The sequence below is a fragment of the Leuciscus leuciscus genome (assembly GCF_965113295.1).
Source record: "Leuciscus leuciscus genome assembly, chromosome: 16".
Lineage (NCBI taxonomy): Eukaryota > Metazoa > Chordata > Actinopteri > Cypriniformes > Leuciscidae > Leuciscus > Leuciscus leuciscus.
The window spans coordinates 15,686,846-15,701,441 of record NC_138740.1 but is presented as its reverse complement, the minus strand read 5'-3'; the positions used below and the strand labels follow the sequence as shown (position 1 = coordinate 15,701,441).

The 14,596-nt window shown below is 36.8% G+C and overlaps 2 protein-coding genes across 2 annotated transcripts; one reads left to right on the top strand and one right to left on the bottom strand.

The window, feature by feature from the left end:
• The first annotated feature begins 6,072 nt into the window (after positions 1–6,072).
• mrps17 (mitochondrial ribosomal protein S17) lies at positions 6,073–6,745 on the top strand. Its single transcript, XM_082141869.1, has 2 exons — positions 6,073–6,233; positions 6,391–6,745. Exons 1-2 carry the CDS (start codon positions 6,111–6,113, stop codon positions 6,682–6,684), a joined length of 417 nt encoding a protein of 138 aa, XP_081997995.1. The 5' UTR covers positions 6,073–6,110; the 3' UTR covers positions 6,685–6,745.
• Positions 6,746–7,120: 375 nt separating this feature from the next.
• fam114a2 (family with sequence similarity 114 member A2) lies at positions 7,121–14,281 on the bottom strand. Its single transcript, XM_082141856.1, has 14 exons — positions 14,135–14,281; positions 13,416–13,662; positions 12,749–12,848; positions 12,563–12,661; positions 12,344–12,471; positions 10,950–11,084; positions 10,640–10,798; positions 10,409–10,532; positions 9,152–9,237; positions 8,946–9,068; positions 8,685–8,824; positions 8,536–8,608; positions 8,343–8,396; positions 7,121–7,538 (listed from the first exon to the last, which is right to left on the bottom strand). The coding sequence occupies exons 1-14, from the start codon at positions 14,239–14,241 to the stop codon at positions 7,440–7,442; spliced, it is 1,674 nt and encodes a 557-aa protein (XP_081997982.1). The 5' UTR covers positions 14,242–14,281; the 3' UTR covers positions 7,121–7,439.
• Between the last annotated feature and the right edge of the window lie 315 nt (positions 14,282–14,596).

The following is a 14,596-nucleotide window of genomic DNA, read 5'->3' as shown; positions in this document are numbered from 1 at the left end:
CCTTTTATGGGCCGTGACCTGTGCGGTCATTCAAGTGGGCAAAAATATTATTGCAGTAATTAATGAATGACTTTCCTCTTCTAGTCTGACGGTATTTCCATAGTGATCTCATGTTTGTTTTCAAGGGACACTGACATCAGCAACAGACATTACACTGGAGCATCTGCCATAAAAACACACAAGCCATTTATCAGCATAATGAAAAGTCGACTCATTGAAGCAATGAGGAAAAGCTATTAGAAATACATTTGTACTGTGTGAAACCATTTGTAGAAACATGGTTGTAAACGCAGAAACTCTAAACAATTCAGACAAATGATTCGAATAGACTTTCAGCTGTAGCATTATGAATCACTTAACCCTATAACGCCTACTGTATCATATTTGATTCACAAATTTCTAAATGATCAAAACGTTGCCATTCATTTTTTATAATACACTGCAATATTCCATAGAAATACGATTTTTTCAGCTTTGATTTCAAGATGACTTTATAGTATAGTCTTCCCTATTGTGACGTATCAGAGCGAAACGGCTTCTTGAACAAGAAAAAATGTAGGGCGGGACTTGATTTTGTCCATTGATTGGATGGTTGTAGTTTGCTATTGGTCGATCTCATGTGAGTGACAGGTTGCCCCGCCCACACGCCAGTAAACACATCATTGCAAGAGGGAGGCGAAGTTATTTTAAGTACAGATTATGAGGGCACAGTAATAATAAAAAAAAAAGGTTAATTTTGATTTCATGGCGACTTTCATGAAAATATAATTAAATCAGCATTGTCCCAATAACCGGTAACAAAAACTCACACTTGCACGAAAAACACAACAGTAATTCATAAAGTTGTGTGGTCCTTTATGAGCACATATATAACGAACTGCTGTCTTTTCCTTTCAGCCATCATGTAACCGCTCTGACGCCGAGCTCATACAATAACATTAAACAAAACAGAGCGCAAAACAGGAATACGGTGACAGCGATCTCGTTCATCACTCAAGTGTGTTTAAATTTACTTTTCGTTTCTTCAGGGAAAATATTCATAAGTCACATTCGAATCTCCAGAGAAAATAAACTGGGGCGCGTGAGTCATCGCCTCTTTCACACTAGCATGAGGATTGTTTCCTGTGATTCCGACCTTACCCTTCCTCTCTTCTTATCTGCTGCTTCTCTCCAATAAGCCTCACTGTTGCTGTCAGAAGAACACTGAACTAGAGTAAAGGCTACACAGACGAGCAGTGACTCAGATATATATATATATATATATATTAAAAAAAACATTAAGCAGAAGCAGAGATGATGGAGAGACGTTAAAATTAGCTGATGGCAAAGTGACGCTGTATTTACAGAATGCTTCATGGCTTTTTGGCTGGCACTGCTTCCCACTCACAGATGTACTCTGAGCTTGACATTAAATAAGTGTGTCGTGTCTGCAGGGTACATTTGTTTAAATCTATAAGGTCTGAAATGGAACAGACTGGTCAGTCAGTCAGTATATTGACTGATGTATTGCATGTTCCTGAATGTGCAAGTGCATTGCAGACGGATGGTGTGCAGGCCGTCCACTAAAACTCCCACTGCACTGCCTTAAATGGGAATCGCATAGAAACAAGCCATGTTTTCTGTGTGGTTCTGATTAATACCAGATTCGACTGCACTGGCCCTCATCCAGTTCCCACCCAGGGACAAGCTGATTTCTTTTTCTTACACTGTCGAACACACATTAGGGTATGCCATGATCTGTTCCCCTATTTTAGACAGATCTTTCTTATTTTATAAATGCCTTTTCTCTGAGTCTTGACACAATGCCATTTGGATCAACAGTCCAAATAGTTCAAATGGGAGTTGGACCGCTATACACAAAGCACTTTGCTGCTATAAACTTTGCTGTGTGCAAGGCGAACTTTACAAATTAAGTATTTTAGTTTGTAAAAGGTGACGTTACTGTTATACACACATCAGCATGATGGAAGGTGTGAGCATAAAAATGGCATTGCTTTGTATTGTATTTTGTGTAATAATAATGATTATAAGAAAAAGAGGAATAAGAGTTTGTTATATGGGCTATTATTATTAGATATAATAACATAATAAATCCATTAAATATATTCAAACTATACATTTAATTTTACAATGATCAAAAACAAAAAATAGATTTTTTTGTGCAATACATTTTTGTTTATCATGTAACATTGCAACACTTGACAAATACGTTCTCTGTAAAAGATAATGTTTTGAAAAATAGTCATATGTATTGTATATTCCCAATGTATAATATTATTAATAATAAATAATATTTTAATGATGTTATCTCATTTTCCAGTTTTTTGTCAGATTTTTCCCCCTCATTTTTTTTTTTACCTTCTTGATATTTGCTCTTCGATAGAAGTGAATAAAAAAATAAAAAAACTTTTGCCAACAAATTTTTCATTAGATTTTCTACATGTCCTCTACAATGGACACCAAGCCTGAAGCAACACAAAAAAAATCTCACATTTTAACCATGGTCATGAACTACAGTTTATGAACTATGAAGTTAAAAAAATAAATAAAATAAATAAAAAAACGCTAAAAAGGCTTTTTTTTTTTACCAAAAAAAAAAAAAAAAAAAGTAAAATGATATACAATCTCAAAAACTTGTTTAATTCTTTTTTTGGTTGCAGTGGGTGAATCTGAGTATACACTCACCTAAAGGATTATTAGGAACACCATACTAATACTGTGTTTGACCCCCTTTCGCCTTCAGAACTGCCTTAATTCTACGTGGCATTGATTCAACAAGGTGCTGAAAGCATTCTTTAGAAATGTTGGCCCATATTGATAGGATAGCATCTTGCAGTTGATGGAGATTTGTGGGATGCACATCCAGGGCACAAAGCTCCCGTTCCACCACATCCCAAAGATGCTCTATTGGGTTGAGATCTGGTGACTGTGGGGGCCATTTTAGTACAGTGAACTCATTGTCATGTTCAAGAAACCAATTTGAAATGATTCGAGCTTTGTGACATGGTGCATTATCCTGCTGGAAGTAGCCATCAGAGGATGGGTACATGGTGGTCATAAAGGGATGGACATGGTCAGAAACAATGCTCAGGTAGGCCGTGGCATTTAAACGATGCCCAATTGGCACTAAGGGGCCTAAAGTGTGCCAAGAAAACATCCCCCACACCATTACACCACCACCAGCCTGCACAGTGGTAACAAGGCATGATGGATCCATGTTCTCATTCTGTTTACGCCAAATTCTGACTCTACCATCTGAATGTCTCAACAGAAATCGAGACTCATCAGACCAGGCAACATTTTTCCAGTCTTCAACTGTCCAATTTTGGTGAGCTCGTGCAAATTGTAGCCTCTTTTTCCTATTTGTAGTGGAGATGAGTGGTACCCGGTGGGGTCTTCTGCTGTTGTAGCCCATCCGCCTCAAGGTTGTGCGTGTTGTGGCTTCACAAATGCTTTGCTGCATACCTCGGTTGTAACGAGTGGTTATTTCAGTCAAAGTTGCTCTTCTATCAGCTTGAATCAGTCGGCCCATTCTCCTCTGACCTCTAGCATCAACAAGGCATTTTCGCCCACAGGACTGCCGCATACTGGATGTTTTTCCCTTTTCACACCATTCTTTGTAAACCCTAGAAATGGTTGTGCGTGAAAATCCCAGTAACTGAGCAGATTGTGAAATACTCAGACCGGCCCGTCTGGCACCAACAACCATGCCACGCTCAAAATGGCTTAAATCACCTTTCTTTCCCATTCTGACATTCAGTTTGGCGTTCAGGAAATTGTCTTGACCAGGACCACACCCCTAAATGCATTGAAGCAACTGCCATGTGATTGGTTGATTAGATAATTGCATTAATGAGAAATTGAACAGGTGTTCCTAATAATCCTTTAGGTGAGTGTATGTGTATGTGTGTGTTTGTGGATGTGTGTGTTTGTGGATGTGTTTTGTGTACTTGCTGGTTGTTTTGATGAATATATGATTGTGTGCATTATAGCATCACAGTGTGTGTGGAGGGTGTGTGAGTGTGTGTGTTGCTGTATATTCATTCATCTCATATCCACTGTGGCTGTTTCTCACTAGGACCAAAGAAAAAATGATTGGCAGTATATGGTCACTGTGAACAATTATTAATTAATTAACATTAATGTTCATACATTACCATTCAAATTTGAATCTCTATATTTTAGCTTTGAAAGGCTTGCACAAATTTCACAACCTGACACAACTAATTCACGAGGTTCCTGTTGATATTTTTCTAGACCTGGGGCCTATACCATGAAGCCGGTTTAGGTGGCTAGCCAGCTATGTTTCAGTTTAGTTTCCGCCAACCCTGGGTTTTAGGTACTATGAAAGTAGCTTGGCTTTAATCGGTGTTCGTTGCCATGGTATCTTACGCTGCACGGCTAACCTGCTCCGGGGCAGGTTATGTTCTGGATTCAAGATCTCAGACTGAAGTTTGACCAATCAGCTGAGAGCAAAGAAACATATAGGTGACGTAACTTATTCCCAGTGTCTGTTACAATGACTTCACCTTTTCTTCCAAATCCGGTGGACATCTCAGCGCAAATTGTTTGACGAGCACTTCGTAGAGAAAGAGTTTTTAGCCAGACAAAATCCCCTTGCCTTTCCTGATAGTTATTTGTATGAAAGATACCGATTTTCCGCAGATTTTTTTTTTTTTTTTTTGCAAGTGGTACATACTTGCACGGTGGGTGACGCACAGAAGCTATAGGGGAAAACACGGTTTGTCGAACCATTCGTAAGGTGGTCCTCGCTCTGCAGGAGTACATGAATAGTTTCATTAATAGTGTTCCCCGGACATTTATCGGCCATGTCGATAAAAGAGGGCTTTTATAAAATTGCCGGTAAGATAGGGTGACATCACATGAACACATTATTTTTTTATTTTTTTTTAAAGCAAATTGCACAAATGTACTATACAATATAATAGTATGTTAAGAATTTTTTTTAATCTTTATTATTATTCTGTTAATCTTATGATAGGATTCCCTAGCTTTCTTAGTAGTACAAATACGTTCTATTTCTATTTATATTTATACATGCACATTTTTTATTTGATTCCTAGCGAGGCAACTGAGGCAGAAAGGAGAGAGAAATGGCTCCAGGCGATTGGAAGAGGTGTTAGTTCACACAGCACAAAGCGTGTGTTTATCTGCCACTGCCTTGTACTTTCTTATTGTATTTTTTTAATTGTCTTTATTGTACAGCACTTTGGTCAATCGTGTTGTTGTATTTAATACTAATAAAAGGTAAAAATGGGGCTTCCTCCTGCCTAGTTGGTTAGCAATGCCTGTCTTTTGTGTGTTAGGGGTCATATCTTCATTGTGATTGGTTGATCAGAGACCAATCAGTGAGCAGGTATTACTTATACATATACATACACACACACACACACACACACATATATATATATATATATATATATATATATATATACTGTATATATATACACACACACACATTGTACATACATATACATACATATATATTAACACACACACACATATATATATATGTATATGTGTGTGTTTATATGTATGTATATGTGTATATATATGTGTATATGTGTGTGTTTATATGTATATGTGTATATATATATATATATATATATATATATATATATATATATATATATATACACACACCTTAACATTTTATTAGTTTAAACAAAAAAACATGTAATGTCCATTCCAATGACCGCAGGGTCTTAAGGGGTTAAAATAAATCATCCGTTTCATTCATACGGTCTATGGTTTCATTATGCTTGCAGCATTTGACACTTTGGTACCGTACTACGTCATCAACATGAGCCACGAGCCTTGACATTCAGACGCATGCGGAATGTTTTCATGAGTTTTTGACCTTTACATTACCTTTAATTTACCTTCAGAGTGAATCCGGTAAGTGTATTGTGCACACCTTTATCTAACATACACACAGAACAGCCTGTTGTTGTGTAATGGAAACTTGGCCTCGGTAAAACAAATGTGTGCAAACTGGTTAGCTTAGAGCTAGCAGCTGATTATTTGACTGCTAGTGCGTTTAACGTGAACATTTACTACATTTCAGGGGACTGAAAGCCTCAAACGGCATGTCCGCGCGTCAAGCATCGGTCCATGCCAAATGGATCATTGGTCAAGTAATCGGAACCAAGATGAAGAAGACGGCAAAGGTTCGAGTGACCAGACTTGTGCTCGATCCTTACCTGCTCAAGGTAAGATATGTTGTATATTTGTATAAAATATACGTATCTGACAAAGAAAACCGCAGGATTTATGTTTGTCTTAAAATAATGACGCGTTATTTGAAAATAGTAACTTGTTTTGTAACCAAAAATGGCCCTTATGTATATTCACTTTCTCCTTTCCAAGTACTACAACAAGAGGAAGACCTACTTCGCCCATGATGCTTTGGAGCAGTGCACAGTTGGGGATGTTGTTTTGTTGAAGGCCTTGCCGGATAAGAGGTCCAAACATGTCAAACATGAACTGTCCGAGGTTGTGTATAAAGTTGGGCAGGTGGTGGACCCGCTCACGGGGAAGAGGGTCGCTGGGAAGCAGTATTTGGAGCCTCTTACGGAAAGCACAGAAGACGCAGAAGTGTCTTTAACGGAAAAACTGGAGCAACTGAACATTACTGCTTCCTCACCTCCTTCACCCTCGTAGCTCTGTTTCTCTCTTTGATGTATGCATGTCTTGATTTTCACATTAAATATTATTACACTCACTGTCTATTATTTGCGTGGTCATTAACCTTACAAAAAATGCTTCTACTTGCTGTTATTTTTATTTATTTATTTTACACAGACCAACAATTTCACGGTACAGTTCTGTACTGTACTGTTATTATGATATTTTCATTGGGAAGTTAAATGTGCCAGCGCCCTCTAGTGGAAGTAAAGACCAGTAATACTTTCCACACTAGTTTCTTGTCATTTATGATGGGTCAGAGACCGTCAGACCATGTTGTAATGTCCAAAAAATATAAGATTAATAATATTTTATTCATTTACATTAAGAACAACGTTACCTAGCATACTCTATATGTAGTGTATAAATTGCATTTTTTTAAATCAAGTAAAATGTTTTCTATAATCCAGAAGACAAGTAACATTTGTTTATTTAAAAGATAACGGATATATTAACATTAATACTGATATGACTTGCATAATTATTTGAAAACAGATGAACGCCCCAAAGTCTTAAGATTTTAAAAAGATGATTTCTATTCATTTCATTATACATTTAGAGATTTATGACAGTCTATTCAAAATATATACCAATATAGGAAAAAAGCCAACAATCAACCTTAAAAGCTGTGCACTTTTTACAGTATGTCGTCATATTCTTACCATGTCTACCTGAATGTAAACCACACGTTATTTTACTTCTATGATATGATGTTGCATGTCTAGTGTTTCTCACTGTGCCGACTCCACTGTCCTCTGAATGTGGGACACTTCCAGCACTGGCATGAGGAGCTGGAACGCATCCTGGATATATGATGCACTGTTTGACGCCTTAAAATGGAAAATAAAGTCAAAGAAGATTTTAATACCCCTGTGCAAACATGAAAATATCAACATGCAAGACTTGCATCTGCAAATGTCTTTTTTTTTATTATTATTTAGGTTTATATGAATATGCATGATCATCTTTAAAGGCAGGGTAGGTGTTTTGTTAAAGAAACATTTTTTGTTATGGCTGAAAGTCTCTTCACATCTTGACAGCAATCAAAAAGTGAATTGGTCTAAATGTATATATCGTCTGTGGAAGGCGTAGGACCATAAAATGTTCGTCCAATCATTGAATTCGGTCCGAATGCAATGATACGATGTCCTACCTGCCTGTCAATGTGTATTTCCATACCTCCGCGCACCTGCTCTTGCAAACATCACACATCATCAGTGTGTTTCATGCTATGCAGAGACGTCTAACAGACGTATACAGTTCCTCCTGAACCAAAACAACGAGCTTATGGAGATGGAAACCCATGACGTTATACTCAGAGCGATTCGTGACTTGAATTTATGAGTTTCAATGGCAACTTGTTGAAAAAAAACCAAGTTGTTTGTTCATTATTATTGTACTGTTATGTGCTTTGAGACATGAGGTAGTTTGACGCCAACTCTCGTGAAGTTTTTGTTTGCTCCCTGCTGTACGCATTCATGTGTTTTGGAGGAGGTGTGGCTTTGGAGATGCTCTGAAGGGAGGGTCAGATCTCATGCTTTCAAAGCTAGCTCGCTATTGCTAGCCTCTCTGAAAATTACCAACCCTACCTTTAACATGATGAAAAGACAAACGGGGCAGACATAGAGACAAACCTCCAGAAAAACGCTGGTAATCAGTGGATTGAGAACTTCTCCCTTTTCATTTGCCTGAAAAACAAACATTTCGACATGGAATTTGAATATATATTGGGAATTTTTTCCTTTAAAACTCTACTAATATTATTATAATGATCATAAACAATATTATAGATCTCCAGACTGTACTATGAGAAGTGAAGCGTCTTACCCCAATGGTAGTCAAGCACGACGTGTACTTTTTGGACAGTAGTGATACCTCCTTACAAATAACAATAGTAACTCTGAAAGTGAAACACATTATGATTTTAATTCTCCAAATAGCAATTTTGCAAATTTTTTTGCAACAAGATAACTCACTGCGATAAGACTTTGGCTTGTTCCGCGGCCGTGGCCTCCTCAGTGTTACAGTGAAGCAGCATTTCAGCGGCTTTCTGGAACTGCTCTATGGATCTGGCTGTGAACTCGGCCAGACTTGTAATGGCAAACAAATGGGCGTCCTATGAAAAAAAGAGTAACTTTAATTGTCAAAACCCAATACAAAGATACATTACTCTATGAAAAATATGTATGCATATCTTAAAAGACATTTAGTTCATTTTAGGCCTCATAACAAAAGACCTCAACGCTGTATTTTGTCACTGGCGTTGCCTGTTCTTTCTCTTCTTCTTCTTCTTCTTCTTGCTGTGTGCTTTCACTTTGTAGCTTCATGTTTGTTATATGGTTGAATGCGTTTTTTCTGGCCTGAGTGGATATGAGTAATAGTAAATAATCGGACACACAAAATACTTGAAGATTACAATTACGAAGAGATGCTCAGGTAATACCTTGCTTAGTTTGTCTGCTGATGTGGAGATCTGTAATCTTTCAAGAACATCTGTCAGTTCCTTCACAAAATCCTCTCCATCATCACCTGAGGATAAAAATGAAGATTTATTTTCTTTATGTGCCCAACAACAATTTGTTGTTTATTTACTGAATCCAAAATTGCAGAAAGTGTTAAAGGGGTCCAATTATGCATGCATGCATATATATATATATATATATGCATATATGCTTTTCTATCCACCTTATTCCTACGCCCCATGACGCTTTGCGCGAATTATGGGTGTAACTTCCGTTAAGCTGTAAACAATCAGTGAAAAGGCTCGCTCTATGAATGCAATAAGTTAAAAAAGTGTCACAATGAGATGACAAAAGCATCAATAAGGTATTTCAACAGACCAGATTACCCCCAAAAGCGCGAGTCTTTCCACAGCAATAACGGACAGGTTGAATATCACTGTAGTAGCCTAATTTATGTAATGTAACTTATGTTGCGTTAATCAAAAATTTTCATTAACTTCAGCATTACGTGATACTATTTCAAAGTGATTTCCGTCATTTTGACCGATTATAAATTGCATTTACCTGTGAAAACAAACCTGGAAAGAGACGTGAGGATTTGAGGAGAATAACGAGAATAACGAATTATTAATGGAATATATAGTAAATTAAATTTGGGAGAACAGACCACAAATGTGCAGTATATGTTGTCCTTTTTCATACTTTTACTGCGGATTGCAAAGGGAAAAAAGAAATTAATCACGAGGAAAATAAAGCAGTGACTGAAAAGAGCTCTTGCCATAGATATTCTTGTTATAACATGTCACGTTAAAATACCAAGTATAACGTTATTCTCATGATGTCTGAAAATTAATCATGAAGGAAAATTGACGGATCAGCTTTATTTGTAGGGCAACCTTATGATTTGAAATCATTGGTTTCAGCCTTTTTTAATGGAAGTTCCCCAAACCGGAAGTGCCACCCATAATTCAAAACGCAGTAAGGTCGCCAGGAATAAGGTGGATAGCAAGGGCTTTATAGAGACAGGAACTAAACAGGGTGTTCCTGACAGACTGGGAAGAGAGGTATTGCAACAATTTCAAATATGTAAAAAAATAATGTGTTTTGAACATTCAAGCATGAAAACCTATTCTAGTAGACTCCAAAAACAAAATCAAGATTTTGAAAAAGGGCATAATAGGTCCCCTTTAATATATTATATTTTTTTACTTTAACTTTGCATCCGTTGTACTGTTTACCTTTCATGTCATCCTCCGCCTCATCGTCAAACTCCATGAGGGAAAAAGGCTCTTTAATGTCTTGTAGTTCCTCTCTCAGTTTAGCTAACTCTTCACCGGACAGAGTGGTCAGCACAGATTTCACCTGCGCAAGAACAACACACCAGCATTCAAATCCTTCACCATTTTAAATTCTATCGTTTGAATTTGTAAAAAAAAAAAAAAAAGAAAGAAAAGAAAAGTTCTATTGACCTTAGCTTCACTCTCTCTAGAGAGGATCTCCAAAGCCTCCAGATGGGACAGGCCTTGAAACTCATCAAACAACATCCCATAATGAGCCTTTTTGTCTGTTTCCGAAGAAACGTTTTCGGCTTTCTGCTGCTGCTCACGTTCCTTTGCTTCCCTTAAGACCTTTTAGAGATGAACAATTGAATCAGGTCAGTTTCATTCACAAGCAAAACTGAATTGTATAAGTATAAGGTCATATATTTATGCAGGGAGTTGAAGTTGCTATGAATATATTCCATCAGATTAGGACAGACAGTCATCATATCCTCTGCACCTGTGACAGTGTGGAGTTTCTGTTCATCAGTCCCTTGGTTTTCTTAAAGCCGGGGTCTCCCTCAGCTATCACATCCATGGTCTTCTTCCCAATAAACTCCAATGCATCCAAACCACCACTTATTACGGTTTTACCCTAGCCAACAAGCATAAGAAGACAATCAAATAAAATACACAAAATTTGCATTTAAAATAATGAATGCTTAAAATATTTTTTATTCATTCAATAATCATAATTATTACAAATAATAAATGCTGGACGCACTTTCCAGTCTATCTTTTTCTTTGTTTTGTAATGAAATTCATAAGTAAGCACAATTTATCATTTTAATTTGTATACATATTTATTTGCACTTAAGCATAAGATCAGGAGAAAAAGATTTTGTGTATATATTTACAATGGAATAAAAACAAATAGCCTATTATTATTGTTTATGACAATATTTAAAGGCCCCTAGCCCAAGTTTTATATTCAGAAATGTTAATATATGGGACACCTAGTTTCTGTAAATTACATAATAAAAATAGTAAATAAATGATTATTAATTATACATTTATTGAAAGTCATGATTTGATTTTACTGGCTAAGGCTTAAGGATAAGAATTTTTTAACAAATATTTTAAACTCAATTTCTACTGATAAAATATTTTAGAACTTGAAATTACTTTTAAAATGTATATTCATTTTAAAAATGCTCATGACTTTTCCAGGTCTAGAAATCATACTTAGGCTTCCTCATATATCCAGGTTCTTCAAAGGAAAACACAGTTGTTGAGCGGCTAAATTATTAAGAAACATCTAGATTTTCAGATGTTTTATCTGACTTTAAAGGAGCCATATGATGCGTTTTAATGTTATTCATAAGTGTGTAATGTAGCTGTTTGTGCATGTATAAGATCTACAAAGTTACGAACTCATAATCTCCCACAAAAGCCATTTAGCCTACTCTATCTAACAGAGAACACTGATCCAAACCTGCCTAAAATGCCTCGATCGAAGTCCAGATATTACTTCCTTAAAAGTCTACGTCACAATATAAAATATTAGTATAATACCCGCCCATAGGCATACGCAAAGAAAGAAGACAAGGGTTTAGTGAATTGTACAATACGTGAAAAATAATGTGTTTTTGAACATTAAAGCATGTCTATTACAGCCAATGAACAAAAAAAAGACTCATTTAAAGCTTGTTTTGTCTAATTTTAAATCATTGTCTTTAGGGTCTCTTGTAAGTTTGCTGAGTTGAGAACCACTGCCAAAAAAAGTGTCATTCCATAATAGAAAATCAATGTTATCATTCAACAACAAAAAATATGAAAACATTTAAATAAGTATAGATACTCAAAACAAACTGAGTTTTAACATTACCTAGCATACATTTAGTTTGCTCTTACCGTACTCTGAACTACGGTGGTTAAAGATGACAGCATTCCCATACTACTAGAGGAGATCATTCCCATAGCACCACCCATCCCATACGCCTTCTCCCCTTCATCTTTATTCGCCTCACTATTGTCTGAACCTGCAGAAAGAAGGCAGAAAGGTCATAAACACTAGGGATATGTAAACCCACATATACCAATTGACGTGTCAAATGAAGAGCACATCATCACCATCAGTTTTTTCCTCCTCCACTTGAGCTGAAAGCTCCTCAGGACTTGGGATTCCAAGAGACGTCTCTGCTTTCTCAATGACCTGAGTCAAACCTTGGCCTTAGACAATGAAAAAACAGTATTAGTGTTGATGATATATAAACGAAGCTGTTTTTTGTATTAAAGTGAAAGTCTTGTGCCACTTACCCACAGTAGCTACAGTGGCAGTAGCAGTGGAGAGGATCGATTTACCCCAGCTGCCCCAGTAACCCCAACCTCCCTGGGAAACAGTCGTCTCTGTGGAGGCCTGATGGGGGGAAAAAGTGACAGTTTAGTAATAGATCAGTTTAGAATAGTTTTTGGACATGATTAGAAAAGGCAAAGCTTGGCTAAGTTGTCTGATTCATCACAACAGACTGGGCCAGCTGACCAATCAGAGCAGATGTCGGAAAGACAGGAACTAAAACAGAGCATTTCAGGCAAAGAGTGAAAAGAGGTGCTGCCACAATGTACAATATGAGAATGTCTATTTTTTCTACTTTAAATCATGTAAATGTATTCTAGCCCCAGAAATAAAATTATGAACTTGTAAATGAGCATACACTTGGGTGGGAATCACATTTTAATAAAATAAAACAAGTTTGTATCCTTGTGATCTTCACAGTCAAAAATGACCACTATAGAAAATGAATGGGAAAATACAGATACATTTTCTGGGATACAATCTATATTGTACAATATTTTTATATATATATATATATGCATGGAAGGCAGATCTGGTGGGAAAATATTGTGTGTGTGTGTGTGTGTTTATGTGTATGTATATATTATTATTATTAATAATAATATTAGTAAAAGTGTGATAGAAGCCTACATTTGGAGCAGTTTCTGCTGACTGCGGTGTCTCTAGGTTCTTCTGTTCTTCTGCTGGAGGTTTCTGTTCTGGTCTTTTCCTCGTCTTTCGGGTTGGTGTTGCATCGGTAGAGACGTCACTCTGAGCATCAGCGGAGGGCTCATCTCGGGGGGGCGATGACGGCTCTTTGGGCTCTTGATCCATCGATTTCTCTGTTCGGTCACTTGAGGAGCTTTCGCTGTCAGACATCTTAACACATTCCAGCCTCCTGAAATTGACAAATAAACTGTTCATATCTCACTTCTAATGCAAAGAATAGCTATATGAAATATAATTGAGTACAAGACAGTGTAATTTATGGAATTCAAAACCAACACATTTTAAACTGCCTTTAAAACAGCACAACGTGTCATACATCACATATTGCTGAGGTTGAACACTAAGATGGTACTAAATTAAATATGATTCAATAGACAATAGTGAACTTCTGGAGATGAGTTGATCATGAATAGCCGGTATAATTGATGCTGGAGAACATGCTTGCAAAATAAACCACATTACATCTGTCTGTCAAAGTGGAATACTGTACTGTACTGTAACTGTACTGTACTGTATTTAAAGCTAAGCTAACTTTCACCAGCAATAGTTAGTCAACATCCAGTAAGCTTGACGCTATGAAAGTTATTATAGGGAAGAAGTTATTATTAAAATAAATAAGGGATAACCATAACATATCCAACCTATTGATGCCTGTTTCTCTTCGGTCCGGCCACGTCACTGGACTTAGTCCTCTGCTGTGTTTTGTTTTTCCCGTTACACTCTCTCTTCCATTGAGGAATGAAAACATCGACTCAACACACTATTCCGCCACCTGCTGTTTGGAGGACAGCACATCCTAGTTAAAGGGATAGTTGACCCAAAATTGTTTTAAAAAAAAATGTGTCAACATTACTTACTGACGTTGTTCCAAACCTGTATGAGTTTCCTTCTTCTGTTGAACACAAAAGAAAATATTTGAAAGAATATGGGTAACCCATTAGGGGAAAAAATGACTATGGAAGTCAATGGGTGCTGTCAACTGTTTGATTACCAACATTCTTCAAAATATCATATTTTGTGTCCAACAGAAGAAAGAAACTCATACAGAGTTTGGAACAACATGAGGGCGAGTAAATGATGACAACATTTTCATTTTTGAGTGA